The 27,577-nt window shown below is 40.8% G+C and overlaps 1 protein-coding gene across 6 annotated transcripts in view; it reads right to left on the bottom strand.

The window, feature by feature from the left end:
* LOC142748947 (RUN and FYVE domain-containing protein 1-like) overlaps nt 1-27,577 on the bottom strand; it is a 543,301-nt gene that overhangs the window by 323,558 nt on the left and 192,166 nt on the right. For all 6 annotated transcript variants that reach the window (XM_075856376.1, XM_075856372.1, XM_075856375.1 and 3 more), the window contains one exon: nt 22,698-22,767. In XM_075856376.1, the coding sequence (XP_075712491.1) occupies nt 22,698-22,767 (70 nt within the window). The remainder of the gene's footprint in view (nt 1-22,697; nt 22,768-27,577) is intronic.

The following is a 27,577-nucleotide window of genomic DNA, read 5'->3' as shown; positions in this document are numbered from 1 at the left end:
AACAATAGAAAAAAATTATAGCTGTTTTTGGTAATTTTCACTTTTAAAAAGTGTAATAAAAAAAGTTATCAAAAAGGTCACGTGTCCCAAAATGATACCAATAAAATCTACAGCTTGTCCTGCAAATAAGCCCTGACACAGCTATTTTGACAGAAAAATAAAAAAGTTATAGCTCTAGTAAAGCGCGGAGGACAAAACAGCCTGATGTGCAGGCCAGAAGGAAACATTCTACCCTGTAGTAAAACATACAAAAACTATATAAATTTGGTAATGCAGTCATCGGACAGATGCGCTGAAAAAAAGGTAACATGTTCCTTAAACTGCATGGTGAACACTGTAAAGAAAAATAAAGATAAAACAATGCCAGAATCGCTGTTTTTTGGCCTCTAGACTTCCAAAAAATTGAATAAAAAGTGATCAAAAAGTTGCATGCCCCCGAAAATGGTACCAATAAAAACTACAGCTCGTACAAGAAAAGCTCTCATATAGCTACGTGAATGGAAAAACAAAAAAAGTTATGGCGCTAGTAAGGCGGTGATGAAAAACATGTGCAGGCCAGAGGGGAACATTCTTTTAGTTTCAGGAAGGCCACAGCACATCCACTGGAAGCGAGTGCGCACGTATTATGCCACGGCAAAACACTATACCTGCAAAGTTTCCCACTCTACTTAGAAAAAAAAATCCCAAACAGGGGCAGTGTGTTCCAAAAGAGTACATAAGAAAACCATTTATCAGTGCGACACTGGCCTGTGCATGAAGGTTTGCTTAAAACCATACCACACATATATGGATCATTTTATTTACCCATTATAGCCTCTCACTATGCCCTGATCTACTTAGCACAGCTTACATATGCCCCCACATTATAAACTGAAATTCCAGTAAAACTCCAAAACAAAAACTACTACCAAGCAAAGTCCACGCTCCAAAAGCCAAACAACACTCCATCCCTTCTGAGCCCTACAGTGTGCTCAAACAGCAGTTTACGTCTATATGTATGGCACAAGCTTGGCGCAACATATTGTGCAGTAAAATGGCATATAATTGGAATGGCAATTTTCACATTGCATCATCCGCTGTGTATTAATTTCTGAAAAACGCCTGTGGGGGTCTAAATGCTCACTACACCCTTTGATAAATGCCTTTATGGGTGTCGTTTCTAAAATGGGGTCACTTTTTCTTTGGTACTGTACATCAGGGTTTTGCCATTGCAACAAGAAGTCCGCAAACCATTCCAGCAAAATCTTTACTCCAAATGTCAAATGGCACTCCCATATGTCCAAACAGCAGTTTATGACCAAATTTAGGGTATAACCATACTCCGAAAAGAATTGCTTTACACATGTTGGGGTGCTTTTTCTCCTTTATTCCTTGTGAAAATAAAAAATTTGGATATGAAACTACACTTATTTTATTTTCATGGCTCAATTCTAATTAATTCAGCCTATACCCCTAGATAAAGTCCTCAAGGGGTGTAGTTTCCCAAATTGAGTCACTTTTGGGGTGTACTAGTACTACATGGGCTCTCCAAAAGCCAAATGGCGCTCCTTCCCTTCTGAGCCATGTGTCTAAACAGCAGTTTATGATCACATATGGAGTATTTCTGTACTCTGGAGAAGTTGCTTTACAAATGTTGGGGTCCTTTTCTCCTTTATTTTTTGAGAAAATTAACAATTTTTAACTAAAGATACATCTTAATGGGAAAAAATATAATTCTAATAAAATCTATGAAACACCTGTGGGGTTAATACGCTCACTAGACCTATAGATGATTTCCTTGTGGGGTATAGTTTCCAAAATAGGGTCTTTTTGGGGTGTTATTTTTTGTTTTGGCAGCACAAGACATCTTCTAACCTAACATGGCACCTAAAATAGTATCTAAAAAAAAAAAAAAAAGAAGGCCCTAAAATCTACTAGGTGCCATTATACTTCTGAGGCCTGTGTGTCCCAGCACACTAGGGCCACAAGTGGGATATTTCTAAAAACTGCAGAATCTGGATAATAAATATGGAGTTGTGATTCTCTGGTAAAACCTTCAATGTTCGGCTTAGTTCACATCTGCGGCATGGCTCCGTTCTGGCGTTCCATCTGAGCTTTTCGTCAGATCGGAACCCTGACCATAGGTTTCGGTTTGCATCACCATTGATTTCAATGGTGACGGATCCGGTGCAAATGGTTTCCGTTTGTCTCCGTTGTACAAGGGTTCCGTCGTTTTGACGGAATCAATACCGTAGATGACGAGGGGTGCAGTTTTTAAAATGGGGTGATTTATGGGGCTTTCTAATATCCCTGAAGAAATTGTACTTTGACATTTTCTTGAAAACGTGAGAATTTGCTGCTAAATTTATAAGCCTTGTAACATCCCAGAAAAATAAAAGGATGTGCAGAAAACTATGCCATTACCATCTTTGAATCTTATATTTAGAAAATGCTAATTTTTGCACATTTTCTCTAAACTTTGGTGTTTTTCACAAATAAGGAATGACTATCGACCAAATTTTGTCACGAGAAAGCATTCCAAAGTTATTATAACAAATTGACACGTCAGATTTGAAAAATGGGGCTTTGTCATTTAGTCCAAAAGTGGCAGCGGGGGGAGGGGGGGGGGTTAATGTAACATTGGATTCTGCTCTTTTGGATAGACTGTGCTATAATTTCCAATTCACACGGCAAACCAAATCCTTTAAGGCGTACCGCCAATGAGATTGCCTAAAAATTATTTTTTGCACAGCTGAATAGGGCCTTTCACTACAATTACAACGATACCTACATTATGCAGATAGCTACTTCCTAGCCTGAGATCGTGATTGTGACAGCTAAGGGAATTGTAGCCAGAGCTTGTGCCCTTATATCCCAGGATGCTTTGCTTTTAACTCGTGGACGAGCAAATCAGCTCAGCTAATCAGGTCACAGAATCTCCTGCTGCACTATCTCCCCAGCATTTAGTATCTATACAGACAGCTTCTGCAAGGCAAGAGTAAAGACAGACAAGTGCTGCAATCACTGGATCCCTGCATCATGCTAATATATAGTATGATGCTATATACACACAAACACAATTTTCACCAAAAGCCACAACTTTTTTATTTTTCCATCAATTTTTCTGTATAAAAGCTTGTTTTTTTGCAAGACAAGTTGTAGATCTTCACGGCAACATTTATTGTACCGTATAATGTAGTGGGAAACTGGAATAAAAATATTTGTGTGGTAAATAGTAAAAAGCAGCGATTCCTCAATATTTTTTGGTGGTTTTGTTTTTACGGTGTTCACTGTGCAGTAAAAACGGTGCATTAACTGCATTGTGCAGGTCAAGACGATTACAGTAATGCCACATTTATAACGTTTTGTTCTTGTTTTACTACTTTTACAAGGAAAAAACTGATTGTTAAAAATTAAATTTGACTTTTGTCGCCACATTCTGTCAGACATAACTTTTTTATTTTTCCGTCTATTGAGTGGTGAGAGGGCTTATTTTTTTGCGGGGTGAGATGTAGTATTTATTGGTACCATTTTGGGTTACATAAGACTTTTTGATCACTTTTTATTCCATATTTTGCGGGAGATGAAGTGACCAAAAATCTGCGATTCTGGCGGTTTTATTTTTTTTTATGGCGTTCACCATGCGGACTAAATAATGATATATTGTAATAGTTCAGACTTTTACGGATGCATCCATACCAGTTATGTTAATTTTTTTTAATTTTTTTTTTACCTGCTTGAGGGGATTTTACGGTGATTTTAATTTATTTTACGTTTTTTTGCTTGTCCCCCTAGGGGACTTGAACCAGCGATCAAGTCTGACAAAGGCTGCATTGAGCAGCTGAAACATTGCACTGTTTACTGCACTGATGGGAGAATAAATCCACTTTTCTGACGACATCTGTTTGGAGTGCTGCCTCTCTTTTCTACTTCTTGTTTCGACCATCACTTCAGATGGTCGGGTAGTGGATCGTACCCAACTTTTCCCGGTACCCCTGGTGGCGGTGGGTACCGGAGTAATAATGTGGGGTTAGGGTTAGCATTTTCACCGGCTAACACTTCTCAGTAATGGACGCTGTCAGACAGCGGCCATTGCTATGGCAGTGGTAATAAAGTATAAAAAAAAAATACAGACACAGAAAAAATATTTGATTGAAATAAAACTCAACTCCCGTTACCCATTTTATTTAAAAAAAAAAAAAAAACTAATCGAAGGAGTCCTCGAATCTGAAGTAGTCAAACAAAAACAAATTAGTAATAAAAAAAGGATGTAATAGCCTAGTAGACTACGCTAATCCATCCTGAGGGATCCCATCAAAAAACGTATACCCCACGGTATACATTTTTTTTTTAACATGAGAGGCTATGGTTGATGGATGCCACTGTATGGCATCCGTCACAGGTATACTTTAAACGTATACCTCTGGGAGATCCCGACATCATTGTCCATATAAGGACAGTGATGTCAGAGGCTTCCTCAGAGACGTAATCAACAGGCAGTCTGCTAGTAGAGACTCTGTCCCAGGAAAGCTCCTGGTGTCACTGTCCATATATGGACAGTGATGTCAGGGGCTTCCTCAGAGCCAGAGTCCTGAAACAGAGCCACTTCAAACGCTCTGCCTGGGACTCATTCTTGCCTCCTGACATCACTGTCAATATATGGACAGTGATTTCATGGGCAACCCCAGAGCAGAGTCCCGCCTAGGAATCCTACCCTGCTCTGGACATCACTGTCCATATATGGACAGTGATGTCAGGGGTTTCCCCAGAGCCGGAGTCCCAGAGCAGAGCACTAGTATAGGCTCTGCTCCGAGACTCTGGCTCTGAGGAAGCCTCTGACATCATTGTCCATATCTGGACATTGATGTCAAGCTAATAGCGCTCTGCCCGGGACTCCGGCTCTGGGGTTGCCCCTGACATCACCGTCTATATATGTACAGTGATGTTAGGGGATTCCACATTGCCGGAGTCCCGAAACATAGCCGCTTCAAGCGCTCTGCCTGGGACTCCTTCTCTTCTACTGACATCACTGTCCATATATGTAAGATGGACAGTGATGTCAGGAGGAGAGAAGGAGTTCCAGGGAGAGAGCTTGAAGCGGCTCGGTTTCCGGACTCCGGTAATGAAGTAGTCCGTGACATAACTGTCCATATATGGACAGTGATGATAGGAGCAGAGCAGGAGTCCCAGGCAAAGCCCGGGACTCCAGCTCTGGGGTTGCCCCTGACATCAAAGTCTATAAATGGACAGTGATGTTAGAGGCTTCCACAGAGCCAGTGTACGAGAGCAGAGCCTCTACTAGCGCTCTGCCCGGACTTCAGCTCTGCTCCGGACATCACTGTCTATATATGAACAGTGATGCTGGGAGCAGTGCTGTAAATAGGGCCTAGAGTGGGGGAGGCTCGGGAGTGCGCACGTCAATGTGGTGCCTCCCCCTCAGCCTGTTCTACATAGAATCCGTAGCCAGCTTCTGATAATGCTGGCTACGGATTCCAACTGACAACAAGCGGGGACTGCCGAAGTAGAAGAGACGGAGGGGCAGCAAAAGAGGGAAGAAGACTACAGTATAGCAGGCTAATGCTTGCAGTAAGGTAAATATAACATATTGAAAAAAAATGTATTGTATTAAAAAGAACACATATAAAATAGTTTTTTTTATCTTTACAGGTACACTAAGTTTTTGGGAGTGCAAACGCCCTCGGATCCATTGCACATTTCCGAAAATAACTTTGCTCCCCTCCTGAGAAGGATTAGGATTGACTTATGGGTCCTAATTTCTGACTATATCGCAACTATTTTCTAGTTTCATATGTGCTCGTTCTCATCCCATGTTTGCAAAATCTATACTTGTACGAGCTAAATCTCATAGGGGGTTTAGCGGTCCCAAACTTAAAGTCTTATTTTGTTGCTTCATCAGTAGCCAGAATACTTGATTGGTTTCATCACATAGACACTAGAATATAGGTCCGAACGAAACCCTCCTTGGCCAATGTCCCACGAACAGCAATTAAATGGACGCGCCTGACATTGTGGACTATAGCCCATCTTTTGGCATTGCAGTATATTATAAAGCGATCATATACTGAAGTCCCATTTTGTGACTAGAAAAAAAAAAAAAAAGTAAATTAATATTAATAAAGTTAATATGAAAAAATACAAAAAGATGACCTGAACTATAAAACTATTACGTTATTTAACCCTCATGGGTGTTTTTGTTCATTCTGCCCTCTAAAAAAATGAAATAAAAAACAAATCAAATAGTTGTGTGTACCCCAAAATGGTACAAATGAAAATAGATGTCCTGCAAAAAATAAGCCCTTACACAGCCACTTTGGCAGAAAAATAAAAAAGTTGTGTTTCTCAGAATATGGCGACACAAAATCAAATACTTAGTAGCGAAACATAGAAAAACCTACATAAATTTGGCATAGCCGTAATCGTAACAACCCGCAAAATAAAGTTGTTATTTCTACCACATACTAAACCGCGTAAATTTAAGACACAAAAAAAAGGGAATGCCCGTTTTCACTCCGATCCCCGCCATTAACCCCATAAATGCAGCAGTCAAAAGCGACCTCTGCATTTAAGGTGTTTGAAGCCAATCGCCACCCAATTTGCCTAGTATGGGGCCCTAAAAGACTTTGGGTACCGATGAGAACATGGAGTGGGCTCAGAAGCTGAGCCTGCAACATCAGCGGCCGGTGTCAGCTATATGTTATAGCTGAAACCCTTCTTTAATGGTAGGGACCGGCGCTAGTTCCGATCCCAGCCATTAACCCCTTAGATGCAGCGATCAAATGCGATCGCTTCATCTTAGTGGTTTGTAGGCAAATAAGCAGCCCTGTGATGCGATCGCAGGGGTGCCGACAGCTGATATGGCAACAGCAGGTATAAGCGTGGCCTCCTGGTCTGCCAATGCGGAAGCCAAATAGGCGCCGCCCAGAGGCGGAGCCTAATTGGCTTTCTGTCAGTGAACAACTGAATGTTCTAATACATTGCATTACATAGGTAGCGCAATTTGTTAGAACATAAATCAGACATATAGACCTTCAGGTCCCATTGTGGGACTAAAAAAAAAAGGGAAAAATAGAAGTTGCAAAAAATAAAATAAAAGTTTCAAGTAATATAATTCAACACAATCGCCCATTTCCCTAATCACGTCCTTTATTATTGAAAAAAAATAAACCATACATATTTGATATCGCCACATGCGTAACGGCCTGAACTATAAAAATATTATGTTAATTATACGCGCAGTTAACTCCGTAAAAAAAAAACAATGGCAGAATTGATGTTTTTTGGTCACCTTGTCTTCCAATAATTGGAATAAAAAGTGATCAAAAAGTCGCATGTATCAAAAAATAGTAACTATAAAAATTATAGCTTGTCCTGCAAAAAACAAGCCCTCATACAGTTCAGTCAACTAAAAAAAAATTAAAATGTATGGTCCTCACAACTTGGTGTCAGAAAAAATATGCAGTTGTGCAGGCCCGAGGGGAATATTTATTCTGTTTCAAGAGGCGATTTATCAAGGCCCTAAAATTAGGGAACCAGGAACGGGAGGGCCCAAACATATCTGCTGGAAGCGAGAACGCCCGTATTATACCAGGACAACACTTTCCCAGCAAAATTCCCCAAACAGCAAACGTGCATACTGTGCACCAATAAGGGGATACGAAACGACACCATTTATCAGTGTGACACTGGCCTGTGCATAAAGGATTGCTTCACAGTGTAACACACATCTATGGATTATTTTATTGTTTCTTTTTTTGCCCCATTATTATATTACCTGATTATGTCCTGATGTAAGGCAATGAAGAGCGAAAAGCATATCTATATACATATGCATATATACATCTACGTCACCAACATGGATCCTGAGATGAGTCGCGAATGGATAAAGAGAGTGTCTCATTGTATTTTTCCTTGTCTACCTCAGTGCTTTCTTTATATCCGTCTATACGCCTTTTAGGGCATGTTTAATTTATATTAATGGCTGTATCTTAATATGTCTATTCTTTTATTTATCACTTTGGGCTATCCTTTGATTGCCACTTAACTTATTTTATTTATTTATATATTTTTTGTGCTTTAATTGGCACCTTAACACGGTTTTTTGTTCTTGCGTACTATGTATCGCCTTAATCACGTTTGTTTCTGCTTAATATTATTAGATACTTCTTGGCGTACTGTTTAAGTTTATCAATTTAATTATTATGCTTTTTGTAACAACCAAACTTCACTTTTAAAAATACTTAAAGTATGTGTATATTTATAATATTGTTTATACATATTATATTGTATAATTTTTCACTTCTTTGCTTTGTTAAAAATATACTCTTTCTTATATTTCACTTTCACATTTTGTCATTGCACATTATTTTCTAATTTTTGAATGTAGCCACTAGATGGCACCAACATACAGCGGAACACATATGAATGACATTTTAATTCTACACATAGATATTATATATACAATACAGAGCTATATTAATAATTGTTTGGGCTCTTTTAATGTAAATTTGACACATACTTACATTCTGGATCAATGCTAGGGATGCGCATGAGCAGTGAGGTGGGACGTGGGCTCCCTCAGCCGACCGTCTTATAGCGCTTCCTGCGCCGTTTCCCTGGTGACGCGTCCCGGGATTCGCGCATGCGCAGTGAGGTAGTGACGTTCGGCGGCGGCATTCTCGCGTCACCATGCCAGTCACACTCATGCGCCGCTTGGACCGGCACTTGATTGGTCACGGACAGAACACATGACTTCTTCCATTTATAATTTAAACTGGGCATCGACACAATATTGGCACCCCTTGATAAAGCTACAGGCGAAACGCGCATCGGGGGGCTACTTCACATCTTGGGTCACACCAACGTTCTCCTAAATATGGGTAAGTGCACCAGCTATGCATAATTTGGTCTTATGCTATACATTTAATGCACTAGTCACTTTAAGTAAACATATGCTTGTATACTGAGCTTCCTATACTCCATTTCTGTGCTATTTCTATTTTAAGCCAACTTATATAGTTGTATCCCTATTGGAGTTTTCATTGATCTAATTGTTCATGCTATATATTAAATATATGCACATACTTTTGATTAATGTATATACTGGTGATCCTGATACAGATTCATTTAGATTCTCTGTTTTTGTTCTTTTGTTGTTATCAATAAAGATTGTATATTTTTCATATTTGATAAACATGAACTCTTTTGTTCTCTAGTTTATATATATTGCACTACATAGGTAGTGCAATGTATTAGAACATCAAACAAACAGTTGGACCTTCAAGTCCCCTAGTGGGACTAAAGAAAAAAGTGTAAAAAAAGTAAAAAGAAAAGTTGGAAAAAATACAATAAAAGTTTCAAGTAATAACATAAAACACAATCGCCCTTATTCCCTTATCAAGTCATTTATTATTGAAAAAAATCAAGCCATACATATTTGATATCGCTGCGACCGTAACAACCTGAACTATAAAAATATTATGTTATTTATTCCGCAAAGTAAACGCCGTAAAAAAAACCTAAAAACTACTGACATAATTGCTATTTTTTGGTCCCAAAAATGGTACCTAAAAACTATAACTCGTCTCGCAAAAAACAAGCCCTCATACAGCTCCATCGACGAAAAAATTTAAAAGTTATGGCTCTCACAACTTCGCAACAGAAAAAATCCATTCTCTTTACAAAAGTTATTTTATTGTGCAAAAAGTTGTAAAACATAAAAAAGTTCTATAAATTAGGTATCGCCAGAATCGTACTGACCCGCAGAATAAAGGTAACGTAATTTATAACGCATGGTGAACGCTGTATAAAAAGAACTAAAAAAAATGACAGAATTTGAGTTTTTTGGTTACCTCGTCTCCCAAAAAAAAAAGGATAACAAGTGATCAAAAAGTCGCATGTCCCCCAAAATGGTACCAATAAAAACTACAGCTCGTTCCACAAAAAAACAGCCCTCATACCACTACGTCTATGAAAAAATAAAATTAGTTAAGGCTCTAATAAGTCAGGAAAGAAAAAATATGCAGTTGTGCCGACCCGGGGGGAACATTTCTTCTGTTTCAAGTGGCGAATTATCAAGGCCCCTAAAATTAGGGAACTAGGAAGGGGAGGGCCCAAACATATCTGCTGGAAGCGAGGGCGCCCGTTTTATACCAGGACATCACTTTCCCAGCAAAATTCCCTAAACTGCAAATGTGCGGAGTGTGGACCAAAAGGGGGATAAGTAAGGACCATTTATTAGTGAGACACCGGCCTGTGCAGAAAGGATTGTGTCAAAGCGTAACAAATATCTATGGATTATTTTATTGGATTTTTTGACCCCATTATTATACCACCTGACTATGCACCTTATATACTCCGCCCGGCTTACATGTGCCCCCACATTAAAAATGGATACACCAGTAAGACTCCAAACAAAACTACTACCAAGCAAAATCCACGCTCCGAAAGCCAAATTGCGCTACCTCCCTTCTGAACTCTACAGTGTGCCCAAACAGCAGTTTACTTCCACATATATGGCATTGCCATACCCGAGAGAAACCTTTTAACAATTTTTGAGGTGTGAGTCTCCAGTGGCACAAGCTGGGCACAACATATTTGCCACTGAAATAGAAAATTTAGGGAAAAATTAAAATTTTTACTTTGCACCTTCCGCAGTGCAATTATTCATGGAAAAGGCCTGTGGGGTGAAAATGCTCACTACACCCCTTAATAAATGCCTTGAGGGGTACAGTTTCCAAAATGGGGTCTCTTCTAAGCAGTTTCTTTTATTATTTGACATCAGAGCCTCTGCAATTGTGATCCAATACTTTGTAAATTGCCAAATTAGGCCTTAATTTTACATGGTACTCTTTCACTCCTGGGCCTGGTCGAATGTCCAGGCAAAAGATTAGGGCCACACATAGGGTGTTTCTAAAACAGGGAAACACAGCATAATAATAAGAGAGCGGTTTTGTTATGGTGGCACAAGCTGGGCACCACATATTGGCATTTCTATGGAAAAAAAAATTTTTCACTCTGCAACATCAAGTGCACACCAATTTCTGCCAATCACCTGCGGGGTTAAAGGGGTTTTCCAATCCTTTTTTTTTTTTTTTTTAAATCAATGCAATGTTCCTCTATTAATATATTAGTGCACTCTGACTAGCTTTTTCTTGATAATAAATGGTTTTAGTAACATTACTCCCTATTGTTTACCTTGAGAGGTTTGTTTTGCTCAGTAAATTCATTCCTCTTCTCTTCCTGTGTTTCTCCTCCCTGCATGCACTGCTCTAGTCCCAGCATGCAATGTGCATGCAGCAGTGCACTTGCTCCGCCTACTACACCCAGCTCTACTAACTTCTGCAATCTCAGTCTTCATTTTGGTGCTCTCATTCTATTATTGATAGCACAAGCTGAAATCACTGGATATCTGTGTTTTTAACCTCTTAACGCCGAAGGGCGGATATATCCGTCCTCAGCAGCAGCCAGTTCGCGCAGGAGGAGGGATATATCCGTCCTGTACTGCCAGTGTACCCACGCGATCAGCGGCAGGAGCACGGCTGTTATACACAGCCTGGCTCCTGCTGCAACTGCGGGAATCGAAGCGCGCTCCGATTCCGGCAGTTTAACCCATTAAATGCCGCTGTCAATAGTGACAGCGGCATCTAATGTGTTTGACAGAGGGAGGGAGCTCCCTCTGTCCCCCCATCGGCGCCCCCGCAAAGAAATCGCGGGTCGCCGTCGGGTTTCCATGGCAGCGGGGGTCTAACAAAGACCCCCAGGTCTGTCTTCAGCATCTGCCTGTTAGGCGATGCCGGAGGCATGACCTAATAGATTGCCTGTCAGTTTTACACTGACAGGCAATAATGCTCCCGTATACTGAGTATACCAAAGCATTATATATGCGATCGGCACATCGCATAGTGAAGTCCCCTGGTGGGACTAAAAAAAAAAATGTCAATCCGTTAAATAAAGTTGGTGAAAAAAAAATAAAAAATGACAGTGAAAATCAAATAAAACAATTTTTTTTGCCCAAAAAGTGTTTTTTTTTAGTAAAAGTGTCAAAACAAATCACACATACACATATATGGTATCCCCGCGATCGTAACAACTTGAACAATAAAATTAACACATTAAACCGCCGGATGAACGGCGTCCAAAAAAACAACGGCAAAATTCGCTCTTTTCTCCCATTCCCCCCATAAAAAATTAAATAAAAATTAATCTAAGTCCTATGTACCCCAAAATAGTACTAATGAAAACGACACATTGACCCGCAAAAATCAAGCCCACATACGGCCACAGACAGAAAAATAAAAACGTTACAGCTCTTGGAATGCGGCGATGCGAAAACAAGTAATTTTTTTCTAAAATGCTTTTTATTGTGCAAACGTAGGAAAACATATAAAACCTTTACATATTTGGTATCCACGTAATCGTGCCGACCCATAGGATAAAGTTAACATGTTATTTACGCTGCATAGTAAACGGCGTAAATTTATAATGTGAAAATCAATGCTGGAATAGCTGCTTATTTTCAATACTCTCCTAAACTAAAGTTAATAAAAGTTAATCAATATATTATAAGCATCTAAAAATGGTGGAATTACAAAATACAACTCGTCCCGCAAAAAACAAGCCCTTATACGGCGATGTCAACGGAATAAAAAAAAAGTTACGACTCTTGGAATGCGACACGGAAAAAACAAGAAATAATCCTTGGTCATTAACGTGCAAAATGGCCTGGTCATTAAGGGGTTAAACGGTTTGAAGAGGTCTTCTGCTACCAAAACAGTGGAAACCCCCAAAAGGTGACCCCATTTTGGAAACTAGACCCCTTGAGAAATTCATTGTAGTTTTCTTGGGGTGAATGCGGCTTTTTGATCAGTTTTTATTCTATTTTTAAGTGGCGTGGTGACTAAAAAACAACAATTCTACTATTGTTTTTTTATTCTATTTTTGTTACAGCGTTCACCGTGCGCTATAAATGACATATTCACTTTATTCTGCGGGGCGATACGATTAGGGCTCATTTACACGAGCATGTTATACGTCCGTGCAACGCGCGTCGCAGGGACCTATGTTAGTCTATGGGGCAGTGCAGACAGGTGCGTGATTATCACGCAGTGTATGTCCGCTCCGTGAAACGCACGACGTCCTATATTTGTGCGCTGTTCGCACATCACGCACCCATTAAAGTCAATGGGTGTGTGAAAACCACGCATGTCGCACGGAAGCAATTCCGTGGGACAAGCGTGATTCGCGCAACAGCACTGTAAAGGATGAATGAAAACAGAAAAGCACCACGTGCTTTTCTGTTTACAAACATCCAAACGGAGTGTCATAATGATGGCGGCCGCGCGAAAACCACGCAGCCGCGCATCATAAAGGGCTGACACACGGAGCTGTTAAGTGCCTTTTGCGCACGCAAAACGCCGCGCTTTTTGCTTGCACAAAACGCACACGCTCGTGTAAACTCGGCCTTACGGTGACACCAGATGTTTATAGTTTTTTTTGGCTTATGGCGTTTGCACAATAAAATATGTTTTGTAAAAAGTCATTTACTTTTTGTGTTACCTTATTCTAAGAGCCAGAACTTTATAATTTTTCCATCAATAAAGCCGTGCGAGGACTTATTTTTTGCGTAACGTACTGTAGTTTCGATCAGGACCATTTTTAGGTACATGCGACTTTTTGATCTATTTTTAATAAATTTTTTGGGAGGTGAAGTGACCAAACAATTGTGATTGTGGTACGGTTTATTATTATTTTCTTTTACGGCGTTCACCGCGCGGGATAAATAACAAAATAATTTTGTAGTTCAGGCCGTTACGGATGCGGCGATACCAATTATGTATAGTTTATTTATTTATATATTTTTATTAATAAAAAAGGACTGATAAGGGAAAAAAAAGGGGATTTTTTGAAACTTTTATTTTCTTATTTTTACACATCTTACTACATGCGTAGTGCAGTGTATTAGAACTGTCAGCTATTCGCTGACAGCAAGCATAGTGGGTCCTGACTTTGTCAGGACCCATTAGGCTTCCGTCGATGGCATAGCCGGACGCCATTGTTTGGTGTCCGGTTGCCATAGTAACCATCGCCAGCCGCTATCGTGTAGCAGGCCGGCGATGGTAACTTAACCCCTAAAAAGCCGCGATCTCTATTGAACGCGGCTTTTAAGGGGTTAGACAGCGGGGACACAGCGATCGGTCCCCGCTGTAGGAGCTGCGGCAGCTGCTGTACGAGACAGCAGCTGTCACAGCTCCTGCACCTGTCGGGAAGACGGCCAAAACGGCCGTTATTCCCGCAACTTCATATTCCGTCGCTAATTTATAAGATAATTTCACAGAGCATGCGTGGTGGAGTGTGTTAACCACGCATGCTCTAATGAGATAAAGAAGCACGTGGTACGGTTACGTCATTTGTGACGTAACCGTACAGTGTGAAAGCCAGAAACCGGAAGCAAGGCAGAAGACCAAATGGACGGGTCTGCACAGGAAGTGCAGATTTTGCATTACTAAGGGGGCGGTGACAGGGGAGGATATACGATGCTACAGCCATCTGATGAAACGTAAGTACATTGTAAAGTTATATATTTTTCATTGTTTTATTTAAATAAATGTAATTTTTTAGTTCCGGAAAACCCCTTTAATATGCTCACTACACCCCTAGGTGAATACTTTGAGGGGTGTAGTTTCCAAAATGGGGTCACTTCTGGGGGGGGGGATCCACTGTTTTGGTCCCACAGGGACTTTGCAAATGCGACATAGCGCCCAGAAACCAATCTAGCAAAATCTGTACTCCAAAAGCAAAATGGTGCTCCTTCCCTCCTGAGCCCTACCCTGTGACCAAACAGCCGTTTATGACCACATATAGGATATTGCCGTACACAGGAGAAGTTGCTTTACAATTGTTGGGGTGCTTTTTTTCATTTATTTGTTGAGAAAATGAAAAATTTTCAGCTAAAACTAAGTCTTATTGAAGAAAAAGGATTTTATTTTATTTTCACTGCCCAATTCTAATAAAATTTATGAAACATCTGTGGGGTCAAAATGCTCACTACACCCCTAGATGAATTCCTCAAGGGGTATAGATTCGTGAATCGAGTCACTTTTGGGGAGTTTCCACTGTACTGGTACCTTAGGAGCTTTGCAAATGTGACTGTGTCAAGAAACCAATCCAGCAAAATCTGTGCTCCAAAAGCCAAATGTCGCACCTTCCCTTCTGATCCTTGCCGTGTGCCCAAACAGCAGTTTATGACCACAAATGGGGTATTGCCTTACTCCATAAAAGTTGCTTTACAAATGTTGGGGTTCTTTTATTCCTTTATTTGTTGAGAAAATGAAACATTTTGAGCTAAAGCTACGTCTTATTGGGAAAAAAAAGGATTTTTTTTTATCTTCACTGCCCAATTCTAACAAAATCTATGAAACCCCTGTGGGGTCAAAATGCTCACTACACCCCTAGATGGATTCTTCAAGGGGTGCAGTTTCCTAAATGGAGTCACTTTTTTGTCGTTTTCACTGTTTTGGTCCATTAGGGGCTTTGCAAATGTGACGTGGTCTCCGCAAACCATTCCTGCTAAATTTGAGCTCCAAAAGCCAAATGGCACTCTTTCCCTTCTAAGCACTGCCGTGTGTCCAAACAGCCGTTTATGACCACATGTGGGTATTGTTTTACTCGGGAGAAATTGCTTTACAAATGTAGTGGTGCATTTTCTCCTTTAGTCCTTGTGGAAATGAGAAAAAATTTGTTAAAACTACATTTTCTTTGAAAGAATGTCGATTTTCATTTTCACGGCCAACTTCCAATAAGTTCTGCAAAAAACCTGCGGTGTCAAAATGCTCACTATACCCCTAGATAATTTCCTCAAGGGGTATAGTTTCCAAAATGGGGTCGCTTTTGGGTGATTTCCACTGTTTGGCACCGCAAGAGCCTTTCAAACCGGACATGATGACTAAAATATTTTCTAATAAAAAGGAGGCCCCAAAATCCTCTAGGTGCTCCTTTGCTTCTGAGGCCAGTGATTCAGTCAATAAGTGCACTAGGGCCACATGTGGGGTATTTCTAAAAACTGCAGAATCTGGGAAATCGATATTGAGTTGCGTTTCTCTGGCAAAACTTTCTGTGTTACAAAAAAAATAGATGAGAAATGAATTTCTGCAAAAAAAAAAGAAATTTAAACATTTCACATCTTTGTCTTAATTCCTGTGAAACGTCTAAAGGGTTAAGAAACTTTCTAAATGGTGTTTTGAATATTTTGACGGGTGAAGTTTTTAAAATGGGGTGACTTATCGGGGGTTTCTAATATAGAAGGCCCTAAAATCCGCTTCACAACTGAACTGGCCCCTGTAAATCAGCCTTTTGAAATTTTCTTGAAAATGTGAGAAATTGCTGCAAAAGCTCTAAGCCTTGTAACGTCCTAGAAAAATAAAAGGATGCTCAAAAAACAATGCCAATCTAAAGTAGACATATGAGTGATGTTAATTAGCAACAATTTTGTGTGGTATTACTATCTGTCTTACAAGCCGATACATTTAAATTGAGAAAAATGCAAATTTTTGCAATTTTTCGCTAAATTTTGGTGTTTTTCACAGTTAAATACTTAATGTATCGAGCAAATTTTGCCAGTAACATAAAGTCCAATGTGTCACGAGAAAGCAATCACAGAATCGCTTGGATAGGTAAAAGCATTCCAAAGTTATTACCACATAAAGTGAATCATTTCAGATTTGAAAAAATTGGCTGTGTCCTGAAGACCAAAACAGGCTGTGTCCTTAAGGGGTTAAAGAGGCTCTGTCATCACATTATAAGTGCCCTATCTTCTACATAATGTGACCGGCGCTCTAATGTAGATTACAGCAGTGCTTTTTTTATTTAGAAAAACAATCACTTTTGACCAAGTTATGACCTATTTTAGATTTATGCTAATGACTTTCTTAATGCCCAAATGTGCGTTTTTTTAGCTTTTGACCAAGTGGGCGTTGTAAAGGGGAGTGTATGACGCTGACCAATCAGCGTCATACACTTCTCTCCATTCATGTACTCAGCACATAGTGATCTTGCGTTGTTCACGATGTGCAGTCACTTACTCACACCTTAACGTTACTGAATTGTCTTGAGAGTGAATAGACATCGCTTCCAGCCAGGACGCCATGTCTATTCACAATCCCGACACTTCTGTAACGTTTGTGTGGGACTTACAGCACAGCACATCGAGATCATGCTTGCTGTCATTAAGTCCCACACAAACGTTACCGAAGTGTCGGCATTAAGAAAGTCAGTAGCATAAATATAAAATAGGTCATAACTTGGTCAAAATTGCTCGTTTTTCTAAATAAAAAAACACTGCTGTAATCTACATTACAGCGCAGATCACATTATGTAAAAGATAGGGAACTTATAATGTGGTGACAGAGCCTCTTTAAGCTATGATTAATAACCCTAGAGGTTTGAAACGCATAAGCGTGGTCCTGGGATTATCATATTAAACATCCGGTTTTTAGAAATGACCGAATAAAACTTATATTTTTTACAAGAGTGCTGGATATACCGCTTTTCACTCTTTATTGCCTTTTATGCATGCTGTTGATTCAGGATTTCTCTTGGGATATCTTCAAGCATCATCATTATTCACATCGTGGTCTGGATAAAGGCATGGATTAACGCATGGATTAACGCAGTGGACACGCGGTGAGTGAACCCTTGTATGTATTTTTCTCTATGCCCTGATGTACTCCGCACAGCTTACATGTACCCCCACATTATAAACTGAAATACCGGTAAATCGCCAAACAAAACTACTACCAAGCAAAATCTGTGCTTCAAAATCCAAATGGTAATGCCTCCCTTCTGAGCCCTACACTGTGCCCAAACAGCAGTTTACTACCACATATATGGCATCGCCATACTCGGGAGAACCCTTTAAAAAATATTTGGGGTGTGTCTCTCCAGTGGCACAACATATTTGCCACTGAATTGGCATATCTAGGGAAAAATTGCAATTTATACTTTATGGAAAAGACCTGTGGGGTTAAAACGCTCACTACACTCCTTAATAGATGCCTTGAAGGGCGTAGTTTCCAAAATGGGGACACTTCTCAGGTTTTTTTTTTTTATTACTTCACATCAGAGCCTCTGCAATTGTGAACCAATACTTTGTAAGTCACCAAATGAAGCCTCAATTTCACATGGTACTCTTTCATTCCTGAGCCCTGTAATATGTCCAAGCAAAAGATTAGTGCCGCATGTAGGGCGATTCTAAAACCGGGAATCACAGCATAATTAGAGAGCTGTCTTTACATGAATTAGAGAGCTGTCTTTACATGGTGGCACAAGCTGGGCAACACATATTGGAAGATCTATGAAAAAACTGCCATTTCCACTCTGCAAAATCGAGTGTACACCAATTTCTGGAAAACACCTGCGGTGTTAACATGTTTACTACACACTTAGGTGAATACCTTGAGGGGTGTGGTTTCCAAAATTAGGTAATTTCTGGGGGGTTTCCACTGTTTTGGTCCCACAGGGGCTCTGCAAATGCGACATAGCGACCAGAAACCAATCATGCAAAATCTGCACTCCAAAAGCCAAATGGCGCTCCTTCCCTTCGGAGCCCTACCGTGTGCCCAACAGCAGTTTATTACCACATATGAGGTACTTTGGGAGAAATGTTGGGGTGCTTTTTCTCTTTTTTGCAAAAATTTAAAAATGCATTTATTATTGAAAAAATAATGTTTTTATTTTCACTGCCTATTCTAATAAAAAACTATGAACCACCTGTTGGGTCAAAATTCTTACTAGACTCCTAGATTAATTCCTCAAGGTGTGTAGTTTCTTAAATTGAATCACTTTTGGGGAGTTTCCACTGTACTGGTGCCTTAGGGGCTTTGTATATGTGACATAGTGCCGAGAAACCAATCCAGCAAAATCTGCGCTTCAAATGGCATGCCTTCCATTCAGAGTCCTGCCATGTGCCCAAAAAGCAGTTTATGACCAGATGTGGGGTATTTTTGTACTTTGGAGAAGTTTATTTACAGATGGTGGCTTTTACTTCTTTATTCCCTCTGGAAATTGTTTTTTTTTTTAGCTAAATAATGTTAATTTTTCATTTTCACGTCCAAATTCTAATAAAATATATGAAACACCTGTGAGGTCAAAATGCTCAGTTCACCCCTAGATGAATTCCTTGTGGGGTGTAGTTTCCAAAATGGGGTCTTTTTGGGGGTTTTTCTTTTGCATCACAAGAACTCTTCAAACCTGACATGGCGCCTAAAATATAATCTAATAAAAAGGAGGCCCCAAAGTTTTCTAGGTGCTCCATTGCTTCTGAGGCCTGTGCATTAGCACACTAGGGCCACATGTGGGATATTTCTAAAAACTTCAGAATCTGGGCAGTAAATATTGAGGTGTGTTTCTCTGGTAAAACCTTCTGTGTTACAGATAAAAAAAAGATTAAAAATGAATTCCTGCAAAAAAATGTAATTTGTAAATTTCACCCCTACTTTGCTTTAGTTCTTGTGAAACACCTAAAGGGTTAATAAACTATCTAAATGCAGTTTTGAATATTTTGAGGAGTGCAGTTTTTAAAATGGTGATTTATGGGGGTTTGTATTGTATGTGCCCATCAAAGCCATCTCACAACTGAACTGGTCCCTGTAAAAAAAAAAACTTTTGAAATTTTGTTGAAAATGTGAGAAATTTCTACTAAAGTTCTAAGCCTTGTAACGTCCTAGAAAAATAAAAGGATGTTCAAAAAGATGATGCAACCATAAAGTAGACATATGGGGATGTTAATTAGCAACTACTGTATTTTGTGTGGTATAATTATCTGTCTTACAAGCAGATACATAAAAAATTCAAATTTAATTTTTCACAAAACTTTGGTGTTTTTCACTATTAACCCCTTCCGGACATCCACAATATATATATGGCGCATTCAGGAGGTGCTTCCCGCAAAGGGCCATATAGGTACTGCACAGTGGGAATCGGTTGCACGGTGATAATGTAAAAAGTACAGATGGCTGTTGGCCCTGACAGCAGGCTATCCCTACTACTCGCCCAGGGTGCCGTTGCAGCCCCCGGCATCGGCGATCGCTGCTATCGGTTGGTCAATTCTGACTGGCCAATCGCAGGCAATTTTGTTAAAACCGTGCCCTGGAGTCACAGCGCACAGTTAGACGTGGTGATGGGTGCTGTCTAAGACAGCACCCATCACCATCAACGTCTTCTAGGGAGGTGGCAGTGATGCCACCTCTAGGAGTGCTCTGATAGGACGGTCAGTAATGACCGACCAATTGGAGCACTGGCGGGTGTTATGATTTACAGACATCGCTCTGCACGTATCATTCCGGTTTGGAGCGGCATGCAGAGCGGTTGAGATACTGTCTGTGTGTGCTGTGATTTGTAATGCGATCCACACTAAAGTGTAAGAAATAGAAAGTGCTTTTTTTGCTGCTGCAGTCTGATCAACAGTAGTTTTTTATTTTTTTGCGATCAGACAGATTTTTTTGGCCCTTTCCCTGGCCCTGTCCCACCTCACCACCACCCAATTCAAAAAAATCATGTGCCAAAAATGTATGCTGATCAGTGATGGCGGTCACTGATCAGCATCTGTGGTCAATTTTTGGGTGTAATTTTTTAATTTTCACTGTCTCCCTGTGTGCGCCCTGCAGCCACGAAGTGCTGGTTAGTGACAGTCATCCCTGATTAGCATCTGTGGATTTTTTATTTCCGCAGGTTCCATTTTGGTACTTTTTTTTCCCCTTTTTTCATCCACACCAATTACTTGTTTGTGTCCTGCATCCACTGAGCGCTGATCAGTGACCGCCATAGGTCTTCAATATTTGGTCCAAGAATTATTAAAATTTTTACAATTATAAAATTTGCACTGTCTACCTGTGTGCACCCAGCGGACACAAAGTGCTGATTAGCTATCAGCATCTGTGGTAATTTGTTGGCGCGTTTTTTTTGTGTGATCTTTTTTATATTTTTTCACCCGCACGTTTCCGTAGTATGCGTCAGAAAAAAAAACCTACGCATTAGTGACGCACATCACTGGTCAGCATCTTTTCTGGCGCAGGTTTTTTTTTTTTCTTCTAAAACAGTAAAAAATGTATAATAGTAATTCTTCTAATCTTCTAATTTCTGTTCATTATACACATGTAAAAACACCACACACACACACACACACACACACACACACACACACACACACACACACACACACACACACACACACACACACACACACACACACACACACACACACACACACACACACACACACACACACACACACACACACACACACACACACACACACCTCACCTGTGTAAAAATGAAAGTTGATTACACGTGTTAAAACACCACACACCCGTGCTATAAAGCACAATGTCCCAATCATTCAGAAGGATGTATTCAGTGGAGGAGGAATATGCCATCATTGCCTTCGGACACGGATATGGACTGCGAGGGAGACAAGGAATATGCTCTACTCCTTTTTGTTTCCTCCTCTTCCTTCTCCTCCAGTGATGAGGAAACCCCTAAAGGCGCCCCAGTAGAGTAGCCTAGGCAACGTCAATGATTGATCCCGTGTGGACTCCACTCACCGAAAATTATGAGCCTCAAATTCCGGATTTTATAGGCTGCTCAGGAATTCGGTTTGAGACTGCAGGCCTCACAGAAATTGACTTTTTTCAAGGTCTTTTTCTGAGGATTTTGTTAATTTAATGGTAGCCCAGACTAATCTGTACACCCAATAATTTGTAACCCAAAACCCCACTTCATAATTTGGTAGGTGGACCCCTGTAGATGCAGCGGAGATGAGGACATTTTTGAGCCTTGTACTGCATGAGGCTAGTGAGAAAGCCAGAGATTAGGCAATACCGGAATGCGGATATTTTGTACAACACCCCAATTTACCGCATGGCCATGTCCCGGACTCGCTTTGAAGTGATTTTAAAAAATTTAGATTTTCATTTTCTCACCCTAGTTCCAATAATTTCTGCAAAAAACCTGTGGGGGTCAAAATGCTCACTATACCCCTAATTTCCTCAAGGGGTGTAGTTTCCAAAATGGGGTCACTTGTGGGGGATTTTCTCTGTTTTGGCATTGCAAGAGCTCTTCAAACTTGACATGGTGCCTAAAATATATTCTAATAAAAAGGAGGCCCCAAATTTCACTAAGTGCTCCTTTGCTTCTGAGGCCGGTGCTTCAGCCCATAAGCACACTAGGGCCACATGTGGGATATTTCTAAACACTGCAGAATCTGGGCAATAGTTACTGAGTTGCGTTTCTCTGGTAAAACCTTCTGTGTTACAAATAAAATGTAGAAAATACACAATTCTGCAAAAAAAAATGAAATTTGTAAATTTCACCTCTACTTTGCTTTAATTCCTATGAGACGCTTAAAGATTTAAGAAACTTTCTAAATGCTGTTTTGAATACTTTGAGGGGTGCAGTTTAAAAAATGGGGTGATTTATTGGGGGGTTTCTAATATACAAGGCCCTCAAAACCATAGCCTTTTGAAATTCTTGAAAATTTGATAAATTGCTGCTAAAGCTCTAAGCCTTGTAACGTCCTATAAAAATAAAAAAATGTTCAAAAAACGATGGCAATCTAAAGTAGACATATGGGGGATGTTAATTAGCAACTATTTTGTGTGGCATAACTGCCTATCTTACAAACAGATACAGCAGAAGAAATTACAAACCTCTTCATTTAACTTTGAATTTGTCTTCTCCAAAAGCTCAATTTTTGATTGAAGATCTCCAACAGTGCAACTAAAATATAAAGATATAAATATTTACAAACATGAATTAATAAGAAAGAAAACCTTGAATTAAATGTGATATGTTTCTATGAAACCTGGCTTAATGCACCCAGGTCAACAATGTGATCTCTGTAATCTCCTGTTGATTTTCTTAATTTGTCAACAGCATTAGGCTATGTTCACATCTGCGTCAAGGTTCTGTTCTGACGTTCCGTCTGAGCTTTCCGTCAGAACAGAGCCCTGACTGACACAAACTGAAACCATAGGTTGCCGTTTCTATCACCACTGATTTCAATAGTGATGGATCCGGTGCCAATGTTTAAGTTTGTCTCAGTTGTGCAAGGGTTCCGTCGTTTTGACGGGATGAATACCATAGTCGACTACGGTATTCATCCCCTCAAAAAGACGAAAGTTTTGCACAACGGAGACAAACTGAAACCATTGGTACCGGATCCGTCAGCATTGAAATCAATGATGGAAACGAAAACCTATGTTTTCAGTTTGCGTCAATCAGGGCTCCGTTCCGACGGAAAGCTCCGTTGGAATGGAGCCCTGATGTAGATGTGAACGAAGCCTCAACATACAAGGATTCTTCATATTTACATTCCATATATTGCAACATTATAGATAAATATCTGTACTTAAAGAGGCTCTGTCACCAGATTTTGCAACCCCTATCTGCTATTGCAGCAGATAGGCGCTGCAATGTAGATTACAGTAACGTTTTTATTTTTAAAAAACGAGCATTTTTGGCCAAGTTATGACCATTTTTGTAGTTATGCAAATGAGGCTTGCAAAAGTCCAAGTGGGTGTGTTTAAAAGTAAAAGTCCAAGTGGGCGTGTATTATGTGCGTACATCGGGGCGTTTTTAATACTTTTACTAGCTGGGTGCTGCTGCAGAATCAACTGTAGCCTCTGGTGCCGATGTGGCCGACACGATGAAGGACCTGTGAGTGACGTCACAGATCTGCACTGTCAGAAGCTGGGCGTTCTGAAGAGAAGTGGATGATACTTCTCATCAGAACGGCCAGCTAGTAAAAGTATTAAAAACGCCCCGATGAACGCACATAATACACGCCCACTTGGACTTTTACTTTTAAACACACCCACTTGGACTTTTGCAAGCCTCATTTGCATAACTACAAAAATGGTCATAACTTGGCCAAAAATGCTCGTTTTTAAAAAATAAAAACGTTACTGTAATCTACATTGCAGCGCCTATCTGCTGCAATAGCAGATAGGGGTTGCAAAATCTGGTGACAGAGCCTCTTTAAGGTGCGTTCACACGGGACAGATATGCTGCAAAAAATTCTGTAACAAAAATTGACATGTTGCGGATATAAAATTTGCACCACAGGTCAATTTCCGCAGATATTTTTTTCCGCAGCATATGGATGAGATTAATAATACGCTGTGGATTTTCCATCTGAAAAAGCAAGATGAAAAAAGCCAGATGCTACGTGTGAACACCCTTAAATTAATTGTCTCATGAAGACAAAACTTGTCCATATGCCCTATTAACACCTTCACACTCCATTCAGTACTATGCATCGTTCATGCTCAGTTCAGTAATAGTACTTTGTGGCTTTAATGCAGCGCCATTTCCACCCACAATGTCTATGAGCTGTGATAACTGCTGTCTCGGACAGCAGACTATCACAGCTCAGTACCCAGGGACCAATCGCGGTGATCCCACCTCGGCAATCGCCGCTATTTGTTAGTCAGTGACTACTGTCCAATTGCTGACGTCAGACACTGCCGTTACCACCCGCACCTGCCCTGAACTTCTGTGTTCGGTTTCGAGAGTCATTCAGAGCGAGTGTTAGGAGCTGTTGCTGTGTTAGTAAAACTTGTACTAAAGCCTTTTTGTTGCGGATCGTCATTTCCTCCATCCTCCTTCACTCCCCACACCTGTCCTTGTCACCCACAAGGTTTTGGTCAGTGATCTCGGTCACTGACCACTTACCAGCCTTTAGGGCCACATCTTTTGGACACTGGGGTTATTATTTCTCGTTATAAAAAAGTTTTTTTTTAAAAAAATGTATATAATAAAAAAAGTTAGTACAGATAGTATTAGGGTTAGTGTTAGTTAGTTTCAGGAAACCGTCAAAAACCGTAGTTATGTTTAGTGTCAGGGAATTTAGCATCCGGAATCTGTCTCCGTAGTTAAATGTTAGGGATCCAACACCGAAGATAGGTTTAGCGTCAGGGAAGCACAGAATAATCTAGTTAGGTTTAGCGGCAGGAAAGTCCACTTGTTCTATAACCACTTCTTTGCTCTTTTTAAAAAAAATAAAACTATAAATATACAGGTAGCAGCCTATTTTTCTTTTATACATACCTTTACACAGGTCTAAGCACAACATAATAAAAATGTCCCAACGGTCATTTACTACCGAAGAGGCATAGTCAATTTTTCCAGTAATAAAGAGGATGGACCCCCCAGGACCAGCAACCACCACCACAGTTGAAACCCCCGAGTCAAGTGACCCCATTGTAGTTGAAACCCCTGAGTGAAGTGACCCCATTTGGACCCCCACACCAGACAATTATGAGCTCCAAATACCAGAGTACACGGGCAGCCCCTCAAATCAAATATAACACGGCAGGGCTCAGCGAGATGGACATTTTCAAATTATTTTTCACTGATCACTTATAAATGCCCAACATCATATCAAGAAGAACTTCACATAATTATATGCCCAATCCCACAGTTGGACCCCTGTAGACGCAGAGTTGGGGTTCTGGGGACTGCTCTTGAACATGGGGCTTCTGAAAAAGCCATCCATTAGGACCCACTGGAGCACGGACATCTTATACCACACCCTGATGTACCGCATGGCCATGTCCAGGATTCGTTATGAGGCAATACCTAACTTCTTACAGTATGCTGATAATGAGCAGTGTCCCCTCTAAAATGACCCCAGTTTTGACCGTTTAAGTATAAGTGGACACCCCTATTAGACCATTTCAGTGACTGGTTTACCCAAGAATACAACGCTACGAAGTTTATTTCTATTGACAAGTCCCTGGTACATTTTAAAGGGAGGCTTTAATTCCACCAGTACCTGCCGAGTAAGAGAGCAAGGAATGGCATGAAGATGCATAAATAGTGCGAGAGTGCATCAGGGTATACTTACAAATTTAGGGTATATGAAAGGAAGGACACCAGTATTTCACCCCAAGAATGCCCCCCCCCCCCCCTTACTGGGAGTTAATGCAAAAATTGTGTGGAATTTGGTGAACCCAATGCTGGACCAGGGTTACCACCTCTAACTGGATAATTTTTATACAAGCCTCCCACTCTTCAAGAGCCTCGCTTCCAGAAGTACTGCAGCATGCGGCACCGTTAAAAAACAAAATGTGAGGCCTCCCTAAGACACTGCTTGAGCAAATACTCAGAAGGCGTGAGAGCAGGGCAAAATCAAGCAGCAACACATTGCGTGTGAAGGGCAAAGACAAGGACAAGAGAGAGGTCCTTGTAATGACAACAATATATGGCCACATCATTACCCATGTACCAGTACAGAAACCCCCAAACCAGACTGCATCCTAGACTATAACAGGTACATGGGAGGCAGTGGCGTAGCTATAGAGGTCGCAGCGGTCGCAATAACGACCGGGCCCCAAAGCCAGAAGGGCCCACGGCCCCCCGCACCACATCAATAAAAAGTTACTATAGTAACTCGGGCCGCGGGCTCGTTACTATAGTAACTAACAATACTTACCTTCCTGGTTACGGAGAGCAGCGGAGGTCCTGACGTCACAGCGCTGTGCGTAGCGCATGACGTCACAACGCTATGCACCGCACACAACATCCTGATCCTGGATAGAGTCAGGACATCCGCTGCAGCTGAAGAGGAGGGTAAGTTTAATATCCCTGTTTGCTGAAGCAGATTTGCGGGGTCCGACTCCCGGGACCCGGCCAATCAGCTGTTTTGAAGGGGCCGCAGCACTCGTACGACAGCTGCTTCCACTTCATTCCGTCCCTTGCTCACACTGTGAATCCATGTGAGCGATTCACGGTGTGAGCGAGTAAGGGAAATGAAGGGGAAGCAGCTCTCGTACGAGTGCTGCTGCCCTTTCAAAACAGCTGATTGGCGTGCTCCCGGGAGTCGGACCCCGACACATCAGCTATTGATGGCCTATCCTGAGGATAGGCCATCAATGTTTAGGGACTGGACAACCCCTTTAAGCCACAGGCGTAGCTAGGTTCTCCAGCACCCGGGGCAAAGATTCAGTTTGGCGCCCCCCCCCCCCCAACCTCTTTCCCGACATCTCCTTCCCCCTCGCCGTGTTTGTTTTCTCTACCAATCGACGTGTCATTTATTTTTATGTAACGCGAGCATAAAATTATTTGTACATTTCACAAGCAATATGGTTCTATACATAACACCAGAACCAAGCTCAGTACATATATACAGCCCCAGCACAAATACAGCTCAATTTAGTGCAACCCCTGCCGTATAGGTTTGTACGGCGTAAAACTACAGCTCCCAGCACGGCCCGAACAATGGTATGGATATGCTGGGAGATGCCGTTTCACAAAAAATAAATCCTATCATAATCATACCACCCATCATCTCGCTGCAGATCATACAGTGACTACAGTGCTGATTAGAGGCAGAGTGAACATTTACATTAAGTGACTCACCGGTGACGTCTCAGATTCTAGTTATTTTTCTCCATTTGGTCCAGACCTCTATGATGACTTCTCCCGGTCCATTTCTGCAGTTTGCCGCTCACATGTCTTCAGCTTCTCACTTTTCCAACATTTCTGCACCTATAAATAAATATAAAGTTATCATTATACCACACAC

Source organism: Rhinoderma darwinii, chromosome 3, assembly GCF_050947455.1.
Source record: "Rhinoderma darwinii isolate aRhiDar2 chromosome 3, aRhiDar2.hap1, whole genome shotgun sequence".
In the NCBI taxonomy this organism is placed as follows: Eukaryota; Metazoa; Chordata; class Amphibia; order Anura; family Rhinodermatidae; genus Rhinoderma; species Rhinoderma darwinii.
Note: the sequence above shows the minus strand (reverse complement) of the source record. Positions and strands in the feature narration are given on the sequence as shown.